Source organism: Mobula birostris, chromosome 12 (assembly GCF_030028105.1).
Source record: "Mobula birostris isolate sMobBir1 chromosome 12, sMobBir1.hap1, whole genome shotgun sequence".
Lineage (NCBI taxonomy): Eukaryota > Metazoa > Chordata > Chondrichthyes > Myliobatiformes > Myliobatidae > Mobula > Mobula birostris.
The window spans coordinates 77,456,087-77,476,963 of NC_092381.1; the positions used below are offsets into that span (position 1 = coordinate 77,456,087).

At 42.4% G+C, this 20,877-nt stretch overlaps 1 protein-coding gene across 1 annotated transcript in view; it reads right to left on the bottom strand.

Annotated features, from left to right (window-relative positions):
- Positions 1–20,877, bottom strand: part of LOC140206365 (complement factor H-related protein 5-like) — an 85,631-nt gene that overhangs the window by 14,776 nt on the left and 49,978 nt on the right. The window contains exons 9-12 of the mRNA XM_072274728.1: positions 19,140–19,313; positions 17,563–17,736; positions 11,516–11,692; positions 10,852–11,034 (exon numbers count right to left, since the gene is read on the bottom strand). Of these exons, the coding sequence (XP_072130829.1) occupies positions 10,852–11,034; positions 11,516–11,692; positions 17,563–17,736; positions 19,140–19,313 (708 nt within the window). The remainder of the gene's footprint in view (positions 1–10,851; positions 11,035–11,515; positions 11,693–17,562; positions 17,737–19,139; positions 19,314–20,877) is intronic.

Genomic DNA, 20,877 nt, shown 5'->3' on the forward strand with positions numbered 1-20,877 from the left:
TGGCTTCTCAGTCTGCAAGGAATTACTTTTGAACAAAACAATTTTGTTTTTAAAACAAAATTGTTCTGGAACCAGCAATGAAGAATCCTTCTACGTCTGTGTGTGAAGGTATTCCTGAGTCTCCACCTAGCATGTGCATAGCTGACAACAGTGAAAACAGAGGAAGCTGGCATGATGAAGGAAGCCCTGAACACTGCCAAGACCAAGAGCAAAATTGGTTTTGATAGCCAAGGACACATAGAGATGGAGGAGAGGACCTTCATTGCTGTCCTAAACACCAGTGGTGGAATGGCCACTAAGCAAGTTTCCAAGGTGTCTTAATATAATAGATTGAAACTGGAAAAATGGACACTGAGGAAAAAATGAAAGATTAGGAGACATCTAGAGAAGTACAAGACATCATGAAAATTACTGGTATATCCTCAGAAATATCTTGTTTCATTAATTAAGATTCCAACCAACTGACTGCAGTCTAGCTACTCTAGCTCTTTGGAAAAGGTTTCGAAAGTATCATTACATGGACATTGGCACTGGTTAATCCCCTTACCATCTCACAAGTTTATCTGTGAAGGATGCATCCACCTAGGACAACACTGGATCACTGCATAGTCCTTATGGAGAGAAAATCTCATTCCTCACTGAAGCAAAGCTCCATAATACTACAGTGGTGCCAAATGGTGTGGCACAAGACTTTGCATCTGTGAAAGCTTTGCACTATCAAGCAGAAGCAACAATGTATTTCATCTTATGGTTCAGAAGATCACTTCTTTGCTTCTACAATCTAGCAAGGAGATGATCCTGGTTCAATGAGAAATGCAGAGAGGCATGAGGTTTGAACACGGGGTTAACCTAACAATGAGATAGCAATTGTCAAAACTGTACTACAGACAAAAGGTGTTGGAAATCCAGGCCAACACACAAAGTGCTGGAGGCAATCAGCAAGTCAGGCAGCATTTATGGAGGGGAATGAACAGTCAATGTTTCAAGCCTTAATACATGCTGACTGATCTGCCGACTCCTTCCAACACTTTGTTTGTTGCCTCGTACCACAGAGCTACATACATGTGCCAGATGACAAAAGTAGCATGCAGTAGATGGAGCTTTGTGTTCCTACGTTCATTAGGCCAAATCATTACTTGTTTGTGGCCTGCCATGTCTAATTATGAAGCATGGTGGACAATAAAACAGTTGATTGGAGGAGATGATTGAAAATGATCCCCACCCTCAATGCCTACAGCATCTAGGGTGAGAGAAATTGAGTTATTTCAGAATCAGGTTTGTTAACACCGGCATGTGTCGTGAAGTTTCTTTACTTAGCAGCAGCAGTACAATGCAAACATGATAATATAGAAAGAGAAGAAAGAAATAATTAAATTAATTACAGTATATCTATTAAGTAGTTAGATTAAAAAGTGCAAAACAGAAATAATACAAAAAAAAAAGTGAGGTAGTGTTCACGGGTTCAATGTCGATTTAGGAATCGGATGGCAGAAGGGAAGAAGCTGTTCCTGAATCACTGAGTGTGTGCCTTCAGGTTTCTGTACCTCCTTTCTGACAGTAACAATGAGAAGAGGGCATGTCCTGGTGATGGGGGTCTTTACTAACGGACACTGCCTTTCTGAGGCACCGCTCCTTGAAGATGTCTTGGATAATATGGAGGCTAGTAGCCAAGATGGAGCTGATTTATTTTACAACTTTCTGTAGCTTATTTTGGTCCTGTGCAGTTGGCCTCCCCCTCCCACCCACCCGGAATGCCACACAGTGATGCTCCTGTCGGAATGCTCTCCATGGTTTTTGAGTTTTCTTTGGTGACTGTCAGGAAGCTGAAGCAGGGAGCCAATCACAGACCACATCCTGTGCGCACTGTGATATTTACTGAGTAGCAAATCCGGGGGTGGGGGGGGGGCAACAATGTCAGTGCCAAAGCTCAGGCAGAGATCAAAAATTCCAGAGAAATCCAAAAACCAGAACTGGGAAACAGGCAGAGTCGATATTCAGATGGACAGTGCTCACTGCAAACTGCAGTGGGTCCAGGTCCTTGCTGAGGCAGGAGTTCAGTCTGGCTATGACCAATCTCTCAAAGCATTTCATCACTGTAGATGTGAGTGCTACTGGGCAATAGTCATTAAGGCATCACACTACTTTCCTTGGGCACTGGTATAATTGTTGCCTTTTTGAAGCAGGTGGAAACTTCTGACTGGAGCAGAGAGAGGTTGAAAACGTGCTTGAGTACTCCTGCCAGTTAGTTGGCACTAGTTTTCAGTACTCCATTGGAGACTGCAGCCTTGCAAGGATTCACCCTCCTGAAAGACAGCCTGGCATTGGCCTTCGACTCAGAGATAACAGGGTCACCGGGTGCGGCAGGGATCTTCACAGTCATAGTTATATTCTCCCTTTCAAAGCGGGCATAGAAGGTCTTGAGCTCATCCGGTAGTGAAACATCATTGCCATTCATGCTATTGGGTTTTGCTTTGTAGAAAGTAATGTCCTGCAAACCCTGCCAGAGTTGACGGGCATCTGATGTTGCCTCCAGCCTCACTCAGAATTGTCTCTTCACTCTTGAAATAGCCCTCGGTAAGTCATACATGGTTTTCTTGTACAGACCTGGGTCACTAGACTTAAATGCCACTGATCTAGCCCTCAGCAGACAATGAACCTGGTTCATCCACAGCTTTTACTTTGGGAAACAACACTCACAACACGCTGGAGGAACTCAGCAGGTCGAGCAGCATCCGTGGAAAAGAACAGTCAACGTTTCAGGCCAGAACCCTTCGTCAGGACTGAAGAGGGAAGGGGCAGAGGCCCTATAAAGGAGGTGCGGGGAGCGTGGGAAGGAGAAGGCTGGTAGGTTCCAGGTGGAAAACCAGTGAGGGGAAAGATAAAGGGGTGGGGGAGGGGAAGCAGGGAGGTGATGGGCAGGAAAGGTGAAGAAGGAATAGGGGGAAGCACAATGGGTAGTAGAAGGAGACGGAACCATGAAGGAGGTAGTAGGTAGCTGGGGGAGGGGGCAGAGTGAAACTGGGATAGGGGAAGGGAGGGGGAGGGTATTACCAGAAGTTGGAGAATTCTATGTTCATACCAAGGGGCTGGAGACTACCTAGACGGTATATGAGGTGTTGCTCCTCCAACCTGAGTTTAGCCTCATCATGGCAGTAGAGGAGGCCATGTATGGACATATCTGAATGGGAATGGGAAGCAGAGTTGAAGTGGGTGGCTACCGGGAGATCCTGTCTGTTTTGTCGGACGGAGCGGAGGTGCTCGACGAAGCGGTCCCCCAATCTGTGTCGGGTTTCACCGATGTAGAGGAGGCCGCACTGGGAGCACCGGATGCAATAGATGACCCCAACAGACTCACAAGTGAAGTGTTGCCTCACCTGGAAGGACTGTTTGGGGCCCTGAATTGTGTCTTTCCCCTTACTGGTTTTTCACCTGGAGCCTTCCAGTCTTCTCCTTCCCACCCTCCCCCCACCTTCTTTATAGGGCCTCTGCCCCTTCCCTCTTCAGTCCTGATGAAGGGTTCCAGCCCAAAACATTGACTGATCGTTTCCACAGATGCTGCCTGACCTGCTGAGTTCCTCCAGTGTGTTGTGAGTGTTGCTTTGACCCCAGCATCTGCAGATTATTTTGTGTTTTACTTTGGGAATGTACAGCAAGTTTTTGTAGGCGCGCACTCATCTACACAGGTTTTAGTGAAGTCGGTAACAACTGCAGCATACTCATCCAGATTCAAAGGTGAATCCCTGAATACTATTCAGTCCACCGATTCAAAGCAGTTCTATAAAAGCTTCTGTGCTTCCCTTGTCCATACCTTCTTTAGACAGGTTTATGGAGGAATTTAAGGTGGGGGCTTATGTGGGAGGCAGGGTTTGAGGGTTGGCACAATGTTGTGGGCCGAAGGGCCTGTACTGTGCTGTACTATTCTATGTTCTACGTTCTTGGTCCTCATTACTGGCGTTGCAGTCTTCAGTCTCTGCCTATACTCAGGGAGCAAAGATACAGCCAGATGATCAGTCTTTCCGAAGTGAGGGTGTGGAATAGCATGGCAGGCATTCTTGATGGTGATGTAACAGTGGTCCAGTGTATTGTTTCCTCTGATATTACAAGTGATTTGTTGATGGTAATTATTTCATGATTTATTCAGGCTGGCCTGGGTGAAATTCCCCAAAATGATGGTGAAGGCCACCTATGCAGCTAAGGCTTAGAAGTGCTGAATGGATGATGTACCCGAACCTCTTCCTGAGATACACATGCTCATCAGAAGTAATTTCCAGCCAATTGAATTCATTCCACATGTTATCAAAGGAAAATGAACAGGGCTTTGGGGTAGCATGCTGGTGCATCTGACAGAGTTGCTGACTCACATTAGTGACCTGCATTTAGAATTGATGTCCTATGCCATAGAACAGAGAACAGTACAAGCCTTCAGCCCACAATGTTGCACCAACCCTCTGATCTATTCCAAGATCAATTTAACCATTCCCTCCCATAAAGCCCTCCATTTTTCTTTCATCCATGTACCTATCTAAGAGTCTTTTAAATGTCCCTAATGTATCTGCACCTACTACAAACCCTGGTAGCACATTCCATGCACATGTAATGCTCTGTGTAAGAAAACACTACCAATGGCATCCCTCCAACCACCTTAAACTTATGTCATCTTGCATTAGCCTTTCCACCCTGGGATAAAGTTTCTGCCTGTCCACTTTTATATCATCTTGTATGTCTCTATCAAGTCACCTCTCTTCCACCTTCTCTCCAAAGAGAAAAGCCCTACATTGCTCAACCTATTCTCATCAGACATGTTATCTAATCCAGGCAGTATTCTAGTAAATTGCCTCTGCACCATCTCTAAAGATTTCACAGCTTTCTGATAATGAGGCAACCAGAACTCAACAGAATATTCCAAGTGTGGTCTAATGAGGCTTTTAGAGAGCTGCAACGTTTCCTCACAGCTATTGAACTTAACCTCCTGATTAATAGTCCTATATGCCATATGCCTTCTTAGCCAACCTTTTACCTTGCACTGCAAATTTGAGGGATTTGTGGAAGTGAACCCCAAGATTTCTCTGTTTCTCCACATTAATACTACAATTAACCTGTATTCTGTCTTCAACCTATCCAATTGTCTGCAATTAGGCCCTTTCCACTGCCTACCTTCTCATAGTCTCTCTGCAGGTTGCATCAAAATGGTCCCATCCTCTGACCCATCATTTTAGTTCCCTCCCCTGCCAGTTTAGTTTAAACCCTCTCCAACAGCTCTTGTAATCCTACTCACAAATATGTTAGTCCTCCGCAAGTTCAGGGGTAACCTATCCCTTCTGTACAGGTCATTCCTTCTCCAATAGGGACCACAATGATGCAGTATCTACAACTGTCTGCATGACATTTGCACACAGTGATTTCTTCTAGGTGCTCTGGTTGGCTCCTATATTTCCAAAATGGCTCAAGCTGGTAGAAGCCTCATAGGAAGTCATTCCTGCCTGTGGCCATCAAACTTTACAACTCCTCCCTTGGAGGGTCAGACACCCTGAGCCAATAGGCTGGTCCTGGACTTATCTTCTGGCATAACCTACACGTTATTATTTATGGTTTTATATGGCTATATTTTTACTCTTTTCTTGGTTGGTGCAACTGTAATGAAACCAAATTTTCCTTGGGATCAATAAAGTATGACTATGACTATGAATAACTATCTTTGGGGTATAGGTAATTGGTAGAGTCTGGGAAACCATATGATGGGGACTTGGACTAAATTAAATACGTGTCAGTGGATGCTTGATAGTTGCCATGGACTCAGTGGATTTAATAGCATATTCTCTGTGTGGTATAACTCTATGGCACTGGATAGCAAAAATACTCTGGGACCAGAAAGCAACCTGGCAATAGCACTGAAGATTTGCGCACCAGAACCATCCAAGCATGGGTGTAATACAATGGAAAATTATCCAGATATGCCCAGTCTGGAAGGAGGACAAGTTGAATTTGCTAGAGTATTTCAGAATCAGCCAACTTGCCAGCAAGCTCGCGGAACCTGAATTCCAAAGGCAAGAAGGAGTTACTGTCTTTAGCCTGAAGGTAACACTTAACTGAGTGTGGCGTCAGGAGTGCAGTAAGAATGAAGCCCATGGGTATCAAAGGAAGTAGATCCCAATGGTCAAAGCCACATCCTGCATAAAGGAAGGCAGTTTCTAGTGTTTCAGACATCACTACAGGAGTTCCTCAGGGAAGTTCCTGAGGCCATTTATTACCTGTTTCATCAATTTTCTGTCTTTCATCATGAAATCAATAATCATAATGGATGCTGACAAATTTTGAATATTCATTTCCATTGGAACCATCCATGTCACCAAGGGTGGAAAAGTGGCTTCCATCATTTGCATCATGATACGTACTGACCATCTCCAAGATAGGAGTGCCAAACTACCCCTCAATATTCAATGAAATTAACATAGTTCATTTCATCATTACTATGGATAGGGAATGCAACTGGACCAGCCATATAAATGACTTGGTTATAACAGCTGACCAAATGAGTGTTTCAACACCTGACACAGCAAGCCTTTTCACCATCTTCAAGGCATATATGAAGCATAGAATTATTTTTACTCAAAGCACCATGTGCTTGAATGGCTCCCTTCCTCCACCATAAACATCCACTCCCTTAATGACCATTAATCCTGATTTCTACTAAAGGTTACTTGCCCAGACTATTCTTTCAATATAACCTTTATCACCTAAAACCACTTCAACTGCAAATCTTTTGGAATACCACCACCACCAAGGTCAAGATGTCACTGAGCTGCGACATTTGTTGAGTTGCGGCTCAGAGTTAGTTGTTTTTTAATTGTTTATTGTAGGTTTGTAAGGACGGATTTGAGTACAGAGAGGGGAGTTAGGAGTCAGAATTAGAATTAGAATTTATTTAAATCTTACATCCATCCCACAATGTAAGAGAGTAATATTTTTTGTGTTATGACTCTGTTGCAATGCACAGACATGTGAATTTAAAAGTCTAATGGCTTGTAGAAAGAAGCTGTCCTTTAACCCATTGATCCTGGCTTTAATGCTGTGGTAGCATTTGCTAGACAGAAGCAGCTGAAACAGTTTATGGTTGGGGTGACTGGTGTCCCTGATGATCTTCCGGCCCTTCTTTCTGCACCTGCTGCTATAACTGTCCTCAGTGGAGGGAAGTTCACATCCTCAGATGATCTGGGCTGTCTGTACCACTCTCTGTAGTGCCCAGTGATCAAGGTTGGTACAGTTCCCATACCAGGCAGTGATACAGCCAGTCAGGATGCTCTCAATGGTGCCCCTGTGGAAGGCCTTGAGGATTTGGGGGCCCATGCTGAACTTCTTCGGTCGCCTGAGGTGAAAGAGACACTGCTGTGTTTTCCTTTGCCATGAAGCTGGTGTGTACAGTCCAGATGAGATCATCAGTGATGTGTATACCGAGGTACTTGAAACTACTCACTCCCTCAACTACAGGCCCATTAATGTTGATCAGGCTGAGCCTGTCTCCATTCCTCCCGTAATCCACAATCAGCTCTTTTGTTTATTGGATATTAAGGGAAAGGTTATTATCCTGGCAGGAATGGAGGATATTGGATATTAAGGGAAAGGTTATTATCCTGGCAGTGTCAGAGTGTCAATATCTCTTCTCCAGGCTGTCTCATTACCACCAGAAATAAGACCAATTAAAGTTGTGTCATCTGCAAATTTGATCAGCAGATTGGAGCTGTGTGTGGCAGTAGAGTAGTGGGTGTAAAGGGAGTAGAGAAGAGGATTCAGAACACAACCCTGGGGCACCTGTGTTGAGGTGCAGAGGTGAGGGAGTCCATCTTTACTAACTGTCGGCAATCTGATAGGAAGTCTAGGATCCAGCTGCACAAGGTGGGGTGCAAGCTGAGGTTTCTATCAAGTCTGGAGGGAATTATTGTGTTGAATACTGAACTGTAGTCCAGGAACAGTTCTAATGTATGCATCCTTCTTCTCCAGGTGAGTGAGGAGGGTGTGTAGTGCTGTGGCGATGGTGTCATCGGTAGACCAGTTGTGTCGGTAGGCGAATTGTAGGGGGTCCAGTGTGGATGGTAGCATGCCGCAGATGTAGTCCTTGATCAGCCCCTCAGAGCATTTGCTTAGCATTGAGTGAGTGTGACAGGGCGCCAATTGTTCTGACATGCTACTTTGGCTTTCTTAGGTACACGGACAATGATGGATGATTTGAAACAAGAGGGCACTACACACTGGGAGAGGGAGACATTAAAAATGTCCATAAACACACCAGCCAGCTGTTCAGCACACACTTTGAGGATGCGCCCTGGGACGCCGTCCGGCCCCACTGCCTTGTGGCTGTTGACGTGTTGGAATGCTCTACATTCCTCAGCCTCGGAGATGGCCAAGGTGCAGGTCTCATTAGTGGCTCTTCTCGGGGGTAAAAAACATTTAGCTCATCCAGGAGCGAGGCAGCACCACGATGGTGTACAATCCTTGCCGTGCTCTGCGTGTGTCACTGTTGCAGATGTGTAATGTGGATTGCCATTTTGCCACCTTGATGGCTCTATGTAAATCATAGTGGCATCTCTTGAGCTCCTGCTGGTCTCCAGAGGTGAAGGCTTTATCCATTGTACTGAGAGCAACACGCACTGAACTATTTATCCAAGGCTTCTGGTTTGGGTAGGCCCGGTTCAGGCACAGTGATATGAGGGAGGTAGTCAGGCTGGTTTTAAGTCTCCACTCCACATTCAAAGCTAGCGACGGTGATGAGGGACATTCGTGGTTAGATATTGGGCCAGCGGAAAGTGGACAAGGGGCATCTCCAGTCAGCAGGTTCTGGAGTTGGAGTTCCGTGTCGCCAAGAAGAAAGATTTCCGATGACCCCTGGGTTCATGAATCAGAGAGACCGGAGTTCAAGGCTTGTGCTTGAGGTCTCGTTATCAGCGAGTCTTGTGTCGTCAGCATGTCCTGGGATCGCAGCTGAGGACTGAGGCCTGAGGGTGGAATCGCAAGTCCACTAGTCGAGGGCTGTTGCCAGAGCCGAGTCAGTGAAACTGTGAGTCCACTGGGGTAGTCAAGGCACAATGGTCGCAGGCCGAAGTCCGAATCTGATTCCACTGGAGGCTGGTAGCCTGTCCTGGGGTTAAAGGGCTGTGTATGTGGCTTGGCTGGGAGAGACAGGGCTTGTTTTGTTGTTGTTTTGTTGCTTGTTGTGTTGTTGTTCTGCTGAGCATTGTGGGCAAGCTCTGTTGGTTCCAGAAAGTGTGGTAACACTTGTGGGCTGCCCCCAGCACATCCTTGGGCGCATTGGTTGTTCATGAAAGCAATATATTTCACAATATGTTTTGATGTACACATGGTAAATAAAACTGAATCTTTAATAAATTTGAATTTTGAATCCCCTCTAAATAGCACACCAGCCTGACTGCGAATAAATGTCATTCCTTCATTGTTGCTGTTATAAACCATGGGAACTAATGCCCAACAACTGTGGGACTGCACCAGATTGTTCATCACCATCAATAAATGCTAATCTTCTCTTTATTGCTAGGTTATATGTGATATACAGGATTAAACAGGACTGTATCTAAAAAACATCAATTGTTGAGAATGAATATTTTCACCAAGAAAGAAATCTCTATATAAAGGAGTCAAAGTCAAGGCAGAATTATGTAGATATGTCATACTGGAACTACATGAGAAGAACTGACACTTTGCAAATACCCTGCATTGGTTATTTCAAAACACTGAAGGCAGATGTCAGTGATATAGTTGAGGTGAACCTGAGGTTTGATAAAGCAGTGGCTCTGAGACTTGGGAAATTAGGTGCCAGCAGAATTGTAATCAGTGCCCAGGATTGAGAGCGGACTATGAATGGACTACTGTGACAGAAGTAAATTTCCACCATTTCCAACGAGGAGAACTGCTGTATATTGGGTAGTAGCTTGTACACATGCTGAGGGGGTTCACACCCACCTTTTATCCCTGTCAGTTGTGCTACTTGTTGTGAAGCTCCACAAGAGATTTTGTTTTTCTGAATGCATATTGTCTAAGAGTGATATGCCTCTTTTGTGTTTTAAGGATCTGGAATCCTGGAATTGACAGTTGGAAGTTTTGATGGTCCAGTGTCTGGTATGTTTATTGGTCCCTAATTGAACTAGCATTGCAGGGTATCAGCAGGCTGTGCAAGCCGAGGCATAGCTCACAACAAAGCTGTGCTGGAACCTAAATTGTGGGCTCCATGTGTGACTGCAGCAGGGTCTGCGACCTGGAAGACACGTGATCCTGAAAATGGGAGGGTTTGCAACAAATGTTGGAATCTGGAATACTTCAATATATCCCACAGTATTTATACCCATCTGATTCACCAGAAATGTTATTACATGTCTGTGTAATGTGTAAAAGAAGTAAAATAAAAGTGTGTTTGGGTTTTAATAGGAGAGACATTCAGTTGTCTAGAGAGTCTGCACACCAGGCTCCACTAAAGTCCCAACAGAGCTGTATCATTACAGTTTTACTCCAAAGAGAAATTCCTTTTCATTGTTATAAAGTTTATACTGGTAGTTTTAGCATTTTTTTGCCATATAAATAAATAAGATCACATTGGAAAGTTTATAGAAACTTAGTCTCTAACTTCTGTAAAATTCTGTGCTTCAAAGGTTGTCATATACTTGCAAAAGAGGGATAATGACAAGTCAAGGGGAGCCTTGTTTTAAAGTTAATGCACCCATATGACCCAATACATTTCAGTATTCCACTGTAGGAACCTAGATGCTCATGTTATATTATATTTTATATAAATGGCTGAAAAAGTGCTGTAGCTATTGAAGATTATAATGAATATAAAACATTACTCACTAAGGCAACGTGGAGGTTTTGTCCATTTTCCACCAGAACAGGTAACTTCTCTTTTTCCTTCCAAGACATAGAAATTCTGACACTGATACGTTACTTTCCTACCATGACGATATGGTGGTGAAGTGATTTCTATTGTGTCTCCATTTTCTATTTGAGGTGGAAGATCACAGTCTCGATCAGGATCTAATGGACGAGATACAAATGCATTCTTTATCATTTTTGGTCTTAAGCGATTTCAAGAAATTGTCAGAGGGCATGTTACAAAGCTGCTTATGCACATGTGCTAAACACTTGATGTATGATGGCCAGCAGATCATAGCTGTAGATGATTAATTAAGTTTTTTCTTATCTATTTCACTGAGAGTGAGCAAAGTACCCAACATCACTATGGTAGCCAAGTGCAGAATATGAGGAAGTGTCAAATAAATGAATGGCTGCAGAGAAAAGGATGGTCTGGCTTATCATCAGGCCTCAAAATCTTTCACACCAGTATCTTTAAATTCCATTTGAGGTCTATTAAATCAATTCACTTATTTCAGTATCTTTGAAGAAAACTGGTGATGAACACTCCCCTCCCCACCCCCCCACCATTCTTCCACTGTAATGATCAAACATATCGCATTCCTAAATACTCGCATTGTCACATTTTGATCATTTATTTCACCTGGAGGAGCATTGCACGTTGGAGGGTCTGACCAATTTCCATTAAGACACATTACCACATCTGAGCCGTCCATAATATATCCAGCACGACATGCATAAATTATTTTGTAGTGTTCTACAAAACTGATGTCTCCGTGTTCTATTGATGGAAATGAATCTGGACAGACATTTTCCACATCTGTAAGACACGTAACCAATTTGAAATTGTTCTCTAAGTCAATGGTTGCATTTTTTTTTGCCAACAAATATAAGGTATCAATTGACAGGTACAGGAAAGCACCAATTTGAAATAATGTCATCCACAAACTTTATTTCCTTTTCAGAAGGTGGGAATCAATGGACAGGTTAGAACAGCATATATTTCATATTTTGAATTGCCTTTAAGAAATTGTTTTTGAATTAGTTAGAAATTGTTTTTGATTTCAAGATGGTCCATAGGTGACTCAGAATAAGAAGAAGAAGGAGCTGGACGTGGTGGGACAAGGTAAGTTTACAAAAAGTAAGGGGGGAGATAGAGTAGGAGCTTTGAGCAGTGGCCAATCCAGATATCAGAAGTTTGAGAAGAGGGGATTACACTTAGTTCCACTGCCCGAGTAGAAAAAGGGAGCAGCAGGTTGCGGCAGTGTAATAGAGCTTTGACCAGCGACCAATCTATGTTTGAGATTGATTAGCAAGAGCAAATTAAAGGAAGGCAGGGCAAGTGCAGTGGCCGTCGTTGGAATGAACAGTCAGAATGGTGATCCTGAAGCTTCAGCTCTTCGAGGTTTCAGTCAGAGAAAGCAAGGAAAGAAAAGCTCAAGGTTAAATTATTTTTTCCATTTCCTTCTTTATATCTGCTGAACTAGGACAGTAGAGATGTCAGGCAGGATAGTGGAATACTCCGTTTGTGGGATGTGGGAAGGCACATTGTCCAGTGTCCCTGACAATTACATTTGCAAGAAGTGCATCCTGCTGCAACCTCTAACATTCTGCATTAAGGAGTTGGAGCTGGTACTGGATGAGCTCCGATTCATTTGGGAGGCTGAGGGGGTAATGATCAGGACATATAGAAAGGTAATTACACCAAGGTACAGGACATAGGAAACTGGATGACAGTCAGGAAGGAGAAAGGGATTAAGGAGGCAGTGCAGAGCACCCCCGTACAGAAGGGATGGTTTGCACCTAAACTGTATGGGGACTAATATCCTAGCGGGAAGGTTTGTTAATTCTGCATGGTGGGGTTTGAACTAGAATTCAGGGGGACGGTAACCACACTGCCAGAACAGTTAGTGAAGAGGTTGTGGTGGCACATATTAGTAAGACCTCAGCCAAAGTTAAGAATCAAAAGGGTGAGTGTGGTGTGACAAGTATCCTAAGAAGCACATATTTCAATGTGAGAAGTACTGTAGGAAAGGCGGATAATAGTGCTGAAGATGAGGTAGCTGGTTTACAAACAGAGGCAATGTGCAGTGAGGAGAGGCTGTTGACGGGGCAAAAATGCAGTCAATAGGATGAGTTGCAGGGATGACAAAATTGAAAAGGGGGGAATACAGGACTGAAGGTGTTATATTTGAATGTGCATAGAATACTGAATACGATAGATGAACTTGTAGCACTGTTACAGACTGGCATGTAGGTATCGCTGAATCATGGCTGAAAGAAGATGATAGGTGGGAGCTTAATATCCAAGGATACAAATTGTATCAAAAGGACAGGCAGGAATGCAGAGGGGGTGGTGTTGCTCTGTAGTAAAAAGTGAAATTAAATTATTAGAAAGTGGTGACATTGGGTCAGAAGGTGTTGAATCATTATGGATAAAGCTAAGAAACTGCAAGGGTAAAAATACCCTGATGGGATTTGTATACAGACCCACAAACAATCGTAAGGATGTGGTCTTCAAAATACAACGGGAGAAAGAAAATGCATGCCAAAAGAGCAATGTTATAATAGTCACAGGGAATTTCAATATATAGGTGGATTGGGAAAATAGGGTTGGTGCTGGATTCCAAGAGGAGGGATTTCTAGAATGCCTATGAGGTGGCTTTTTAGAGCAGCTCATGGTTGAGCCCACAAGGGGATCAGCTATTCTGAATTGGGCAATAAGTCAGAATTATTTAGAGAGCTTAAGGTAAAAGTGATCATAATATGATTGAATTCACCCTGAAACTGGAGAAACAGAAGATAAAGTCAGATGTATCAGTATTACAGTTGAGTAAAGGGTATTACAATGGCATGAAAAAAGAATTGTCCAGAATTGATTGGAAAAGAACACTGGTAGAGCAGCAATGGCTGGAATTTCTGGCAGCAATTCAGAAGGCACAGGATATATACATTCCAAAGAGGAAGAAGTATTCTAAAGGCAAGGTGACACAACCGCGGCTAACAAGAGAAGTCAAAGCCAACCTAAAAAGCCAAAGTGAGGGTACATAATAGAGTAAATATTAGTAGGAAGTTAGAGGATTGGGAAGCTTTCAAAAACAACAGAAGGCAACTAAAAAAGTAATTAAGAAGGTAAAGATGGAACATGAAAGTAAGTTAGCCAGTAATATTCAGATACATAAAGTGCAAAAGAGAGATGAGAGTGGATGTCGGACCATGGGAAAATGATACTGGAAAGGTAGAAATAGGTGACAAGGAAAAGGTGGATGAACTGAATAATCAATCTTCACTGTGGAAGATACTGGCAGTATGGTGGAAGTTCTAGGTGTTAGGATCCATGAAGTGTGTGAAGTTACCATTACTAGAAGAAAGTCCTTGGGAAGCTAAAAGGTCTGGTGGTATATAAGTCACCTGGACCAGATGGTGTACATCCAGGGTTCTGAAACGGGTGGCTGAAGAGATTGTGGAAGCATTAGTAATGGTCCTTCAAGAATCGCTAGATTCTGGAATGGTTGTGGAAGACTAGAAAACTGCAAATTACACTCCACTGTTCAAGAAGGGAGAGAGGCAGAAGAAAGGAAACTATAGGCTAGTTAGTCTAACCTCAGTGGCTGGGAAGATGTTGGAGTTGATTATTAAGAATGAGGTGTCAGGGTACATGGAGGGACATGATAGATTAGACTGTAGTCAGCATGGTTTCCTCAAGGGAAAATATTTCCTCACAGATCTGTTAGAATTCTTTGAAGAAATAACAAGCAGGATATACAAAGGAGAATTACTTGATGTTATGTACTTGGATATTCAGAAGGCCTTTGACATATGAGGCTATTTATCAAGCTACAAACCCATGGTACTGCAGGGAAGATTCTAGCATCGATAAAGCAGTAGCTGAATGGCAGGAGTGGAATGAAGGTGATTTTTCTGTTTGGCTGTCAGTGACTAGTGGCGTTCTACAGGGGTTGGTGTTGGGACCAATTCTTTTTATGTTATATGTCAGTGATTTGGATGATGGAATTGATGGCTTTGTGCAAAATTTGCAGATGATACAAAAAAAGGAGAAGGGACAAGTAGTTTTGAGGAAGTAGAGAGGCCAGGGAAGCACTTAGATGGATTAGGAAGAATGGGCAAAGAAATAGCAGATGGAATACAGTGTTGGGAAGTGTATGGTCATGGACTTTGGTAGAAGAAATAAAATGATAGACTATTTTCTATCATTTACAAATACAAAAAACTTAGGAGTCCTTGTGCAGGATTCCTTAAAGGTTGATGTGCAGGTTGAATCTGTGGTTAGGAACATAAATGTGATGCTGGCATTTATTTCAAGAGGACTAGAATATAAAAGCAAGGATGTAATGTTGAGACTTTATAACGCACTGGTGAGGCCTCACCTGGGTATTGTGAGCATTTTTGGACAGCTTATCTTTGAAAGGATGTGCTGAAACTGGAGAAGGTTCAGATGAGGTTCACAAAAATGATGTCAAGATTGATGGCTTGTGATATGAAGAGCATTTGATGGCTCTGCGTCTGTATTCACTAGAATTCAGAAGAATGAGGGGTGACCTAATTGAACCCTATTGAATGGTGAAAGACCTTGTTAGAGTAGATGTGGAGAGGATGTTTCCTATGGTAGGCGAGTTCAAGACCAGAGGACACTGCCTCAGAATAGAGGGGCATCCATTTAGAATCAAAATGAGGAGGAACTTATTTAGCAGAAGAGTGGTGAATCTGTGGAATTCTTTGCCACAGGCAGCTGTGGAGGCCAGGTCTTTATGTATATTTAATGCAGAGATTGATAGATTCTTGATTGATCAGGGCATGAAGGGATATGAGGTGAAGGCAGGAGATTGGGGCTGAGAGGAAAATTGGATCAGCCATGATGAAATGGTGGAGAAGACTCGATGGGCCAAATGGCCTAATTCTACTCCTATATCTTATGGTATTAAACTCATTGTCTGCACTATCTGTTCAAAATTACATCCCCTAAATTTAAGGGAATGAAATTAAGGGCTACATCAGATAAGTGTTGAGATGGAGTAAACACTTTAATGGACAAGGAAGGTGGAAATGAGATTTTTGATGTACAAACAGTAGCTGCAAAGAAGTTGCAGCAAACTAAAAGGCAAATGTTAGACTTTGAAAATGCTGCTCCAAGTAAATTACGGGAAGAACATTTCAAGGAGTGAACACCTCTAGAAATTAGTTGTTACAAACATTGCAAGATGCTGGATATCTGTTACAGGTCCATTAAATCAATTAGATTTAAAGTGCGGGGGGAATTATAGACATATGGAATAGAATTGTAACATCATAGATTCTGAAGACATTTAAATACATTCAGTATATGAAACAAAGGCTCTCTCTTCACAGTGCTTTCTGCTGCAAGCATGTATTTACAAGAAGCTCGGAGGTGATAGGTGGAAGAAATAAAGGGCTAAAGAAGAAGTAATCTGATAGTAGCAGGCAGTGGGCCATGGGAGAAAGGGAATGAGGAGGACACTAGAGGAAGGTGATGTACAGGTGAGGAGAAGAGAAGGGGTATGAAGGGAACCAGAATAGGGAATGGAAAAGGAAAGAAGGGCAAGAGAGTGAAATTACCATAAGTTAGAGAAATCCATGTTCATGCCATCAGAAATCAGGCTGGTACCCTCCAGCCTGATTTCTACCACCTCCCCCTTCGCCCCTGCCAGATTAGATTTAAGACCATAAGCCACAGGAGCAGAATTCGGCCATTTAGTTCATCAAGTCTGCTCTGCCATTTCATCATGGCTGATCCATTTCCTCTCAACCACATTCTCCTGCTTTCTCCCCATAAAGTTTGATGTCTTTACTAATCAAGAACTTATCAACCTTCACTTTAAATATACCCAATGACTTGGCCACCACAGCTGTCTGTGGCAACAAATTCCACAGAGTCACTACCCGCTGGCTCAAAAAATTCCTCCTCATCTCTGTACAAAAGAGATGTCCTTCTATTCTGAGGCCGTGCCTCTGGTCCTAGAGTTCCCACCTATAGGAAACACCCTGTCCAAATCCACTCTATTTAGAACTTTCACCAGTCGATAGGTTTCAATGAGGTCTCCCCTCATTCTTCTAAATTCTAGTGGGAAAAGACCCAGAGCCATCAATCCCTCCTCGTATGATGAACCTTTCATTCCAAAACCATTTTTGTGAACCTTCTCTGAACCCTCTCCAAAGTCATCACACCCTTCGTTAAAAAAAGGGACCCAAAACTACTCACAATACTCCAAATGAGGCGACATCAGTGCCTTATATAGCCTCAGAATTACATCCTTTTTTTTATATTCTAGTCCTCTTGGAATGAATGCTAACACTGTATTTTCTCTCCTCACCACTGACTCAACCTGCAAACTAACCTTCAGGGAATCCTGCAGAAGAACTCCCAAGTCCCTTTGCACCTCTGATTTCTGAATTTGCTCCCCACTTAGAAAGTGTTATTTGCTTTTGTTCCTCCCACCAAAGTGCATAACCATGTACTTCCTGACACTGTATTCCGTCTATCATTTCTCTGACCACTCTTGCCCACTTTGCCACATCTTCCACTCCACCGCCCCCCCCCCCCCCACCATCTTACACCATCTTATTCTGGCTCCTAGCTATTTCCCTTGTGTGTGTTGCTTTGGTGTTGTTTCAAATAGGTTTTGTGATTGAACAATAAAATACTTTGCTTACCAACACAAGTAGGTTCCCGTGGCCATCTATTGGAAATACATTGCAAGCGACTTTTTCCAAAAAGTTCAAAGCCTTTCTTACAAGAGTAAGTCACAGATTCACGTTCAGCATAATTACGTCGACGAGGAGTAAATTCTCCATTTTCTATGTTTGGTGGTGTCGCACATCCCTGTTCTGCAGAGTAGTCATTTAAATTAGATCTTCAGGCATACGATTTTCACATTGAAAACTGATACAACATCATGAATTATCAAATCTTAATATTTCCCTCTTTGTCACTTTCATTATCTCACTTTCTGCCAGATCATGAGATGCCCATAATTATGTGTGTTCTCACCTATGACATCATCATATCAGCAAAATATTGTACTTTCCAGCTCATGAACTTTGCTGACAGGAGGCACTCAGTAGAATCACAGAAACTGTAGGCAGAGAGGGCCTTGGCACTTACAGTTTGACATCCCAAATGTTCTTGGTTCTGAGATTTTTTTAGGGGGATATTCAGTGTCATAAAAAGAATTGTATAAATAAAATTACTGTCCTCCTCAAATTGTCTTGGAGCAAGTACTTTTAGTGTAAGTTAAAAAGGCACTCTTAATGTATGCCCCATGTTCCATGAGGAGACACATTGATCCTTGATGGGAGGCAATTGAATTGATATCTGAAGCAGATACATAGGTGGAATGACGAACTGAGCATTAAGCTGTGGCTTGATTGAATGAACATTGCATTGTGGGAAGAGTAGAGCTATTTGCTTGGAGAAAAGGTTAACAGTTAGAACTTGGTGTTTGATCCCAAAATACTGTTGTTTTCATAAGTCATGAACAGATCAATGAGCCAATGAGTCTGAATTCCCTTGAGAAATTCTGAGTCATTATCTGGACTATAACAATTCAAGACAATAAAAGATCAGCCATAGAGTTTGAGAGGAGCTGATGAACAAGCTTTGGATTAATTACTGCAGTGCCTTTTGGAAATGGTACACATTACAGAAAAACTGAGCTATTGATGGGAGGAGTGATTGTTTAGTTTGCTGAAATTGCCATAGAAATGCTTTCCTGTTGAGATGGTTGACATCCAAAAAGCACAAACACCTCGATTTCTGTAAGGATTGTCCTAACTAAGAATAGCTGAATAGTATAAAATGGGACTTTTGTCTTGTTGGTGGTGGATCCATTCTCCGTATTGTGATGGCCTGGAGTATTGCAATTCTTCAAAGGTAACAACTGGGCTACGTGCGATGCACAAACAGATTTAGCAAGAATCCACTCAGGGTTGAGCATAAATCCAAAAACATATAAGCAGAGCTAAAAATGGCCACTCCTGATAAGTGAGATTATATTATATCGGGTCATCTTGACTTTCAAAGTAATATTGCAGAACAAATATGCAAAACCAAATATTGTGAACCCAAACTTATTGAATAAAATACTTAGACTGTCTGAACAGCGTCATAATTAGCGGAGTGACGACAGCATGTTGCACCTGTGTCTACAAGAAAATGTTAGTAATTCTGCTAATTGACATATTTCTATCATCATTTTCATTTAATTTTAGGAATAATATAGACAAATTACCAATACAAGTTGGATAAGATCGACCGATAAACCATTGTCCATCCACGCATGTGATTACTTTAACTCCTTGCAATCTGAACCCATAAGCACATTTAATACTCAGTGTTTCTCCATCTCTGTATAAATATCTGCTGAGTGGTATCATGTTGGGAATATTTGGTCTTGAACATGGACCTGATGAAACAATAGTTGATTTAATTTTCATTAGGCAGGATTATAAACATATCATTGTTTTTGATGATGGTTCTCATTTAACTCTTAGCAGACCCCAATGAGCATTTGCTGGAAAAAGCAAGCTCCAAAAGCAACAGCAAGGGTCTGCACGGTGACAGAACCTTCCCGGTGAAAACAAGGTGTGGGGCATAATGGGCTCTGCCCAGCAAAATGTTGACCGGACTTTGACAGCAGGCTTAGTTATGCTTACTGAGAAAATGGGCTTATACAGTAAATATGCCAAAGTAGAGTGCTGTTTCTGACATTTTGAAAAACTTTCCTAGGCTTTCCTAGTGTTGGGCACGTGGCCAAGTGGTTAAGGCATTCGTCTAGTGATTTGAAGGTCGCTAGTTCGAGCCTCAGCTGTGGCAGTGTGTTGTGTTCTTGAGCAAGGCAGTTAACCACACATTGCTCTGGTGTCTGTGCGAGGAGGGCGTCCCACACAGACTTCCAATCTGCGCCTTGTAAGGCATGAAAATGCCCGATGCAGGCCTCTCATGGTCTGAGTCAACGTTTCCTCTTCCTCCCCTACTCCTCCCCCTCCCCCTTCCCCCTCCTTCCTGGGCTACAAAAATTTAATAAAATATATAAAACAAGCCTATTTAATTTCAATAAAGAGATAATACTTAAATATTAAAAATATTGAACAACATTCAAAAATGTTCAAATGCTTTAAAAAAGATTGTAAAATATAAATATTTACCTCAATCCCTACATCCACCACTTTCAATTAATATCAAGGGAAGAGAACTCGCTGAAAGTTGCCTAACCTGTTCCAAATAGTTTTTTTGTTGGATTCTCCAATGGGCATGTTGCAGCTCTATAAAACCCTGTTTAGAGCACACTTCAAAGTTCAAAGTAAATTTATTATCAATGAAGGTATATGTCACCATATATTCCTCTGAGATTTGTTTTCTCGCAGGCAATTCACAGTAGAGCAAAGAAATACCATATATTCAATGAAAAACTAAACACAAAGACTGACAAACAATATGCAAAAGATGACCAACTGCGCAAATACAAAAAAAATAATAATTAAATAAGATAATATATAATATTGAGTACATGAGTTGTAGAGTTGTTATCCACTCTGGTTCAGAAGCCTAATGTTTGAAAAGTAATAACTGTTCCTGAACCTAGTGGTGTGGGACCTAAGGCTCCTGTACTTCCTTCCTAATGGTAGCAGTAAGAAGAGAGCATGGCCTGGATGGTGGGCGTGTCCTTGATGATGGATGCTTCTTTCATGTCGCAGTGCTCCTTGTAAATGTGCTCAATGGCAGGGAAGGTTTCTCCTTTGATGGACTGGGCTGTATCCACCACTTCCCATTCCTGGGCATTGGTGTTTTCATACAGGGTCATGATGAAATCAGTCAGGATACTCTGCACTGTGCATCTATGGAGCTTTGTCAAAGATTTAGATGACATGCTGAATTTGCGCAAACCTTTAAAAAAGAACCTCTACGTTGGTGGCATTTAAGTCTGGTGACCTAGGTCTGTACGTGACTTTTCAAGGACAATTTCAAGA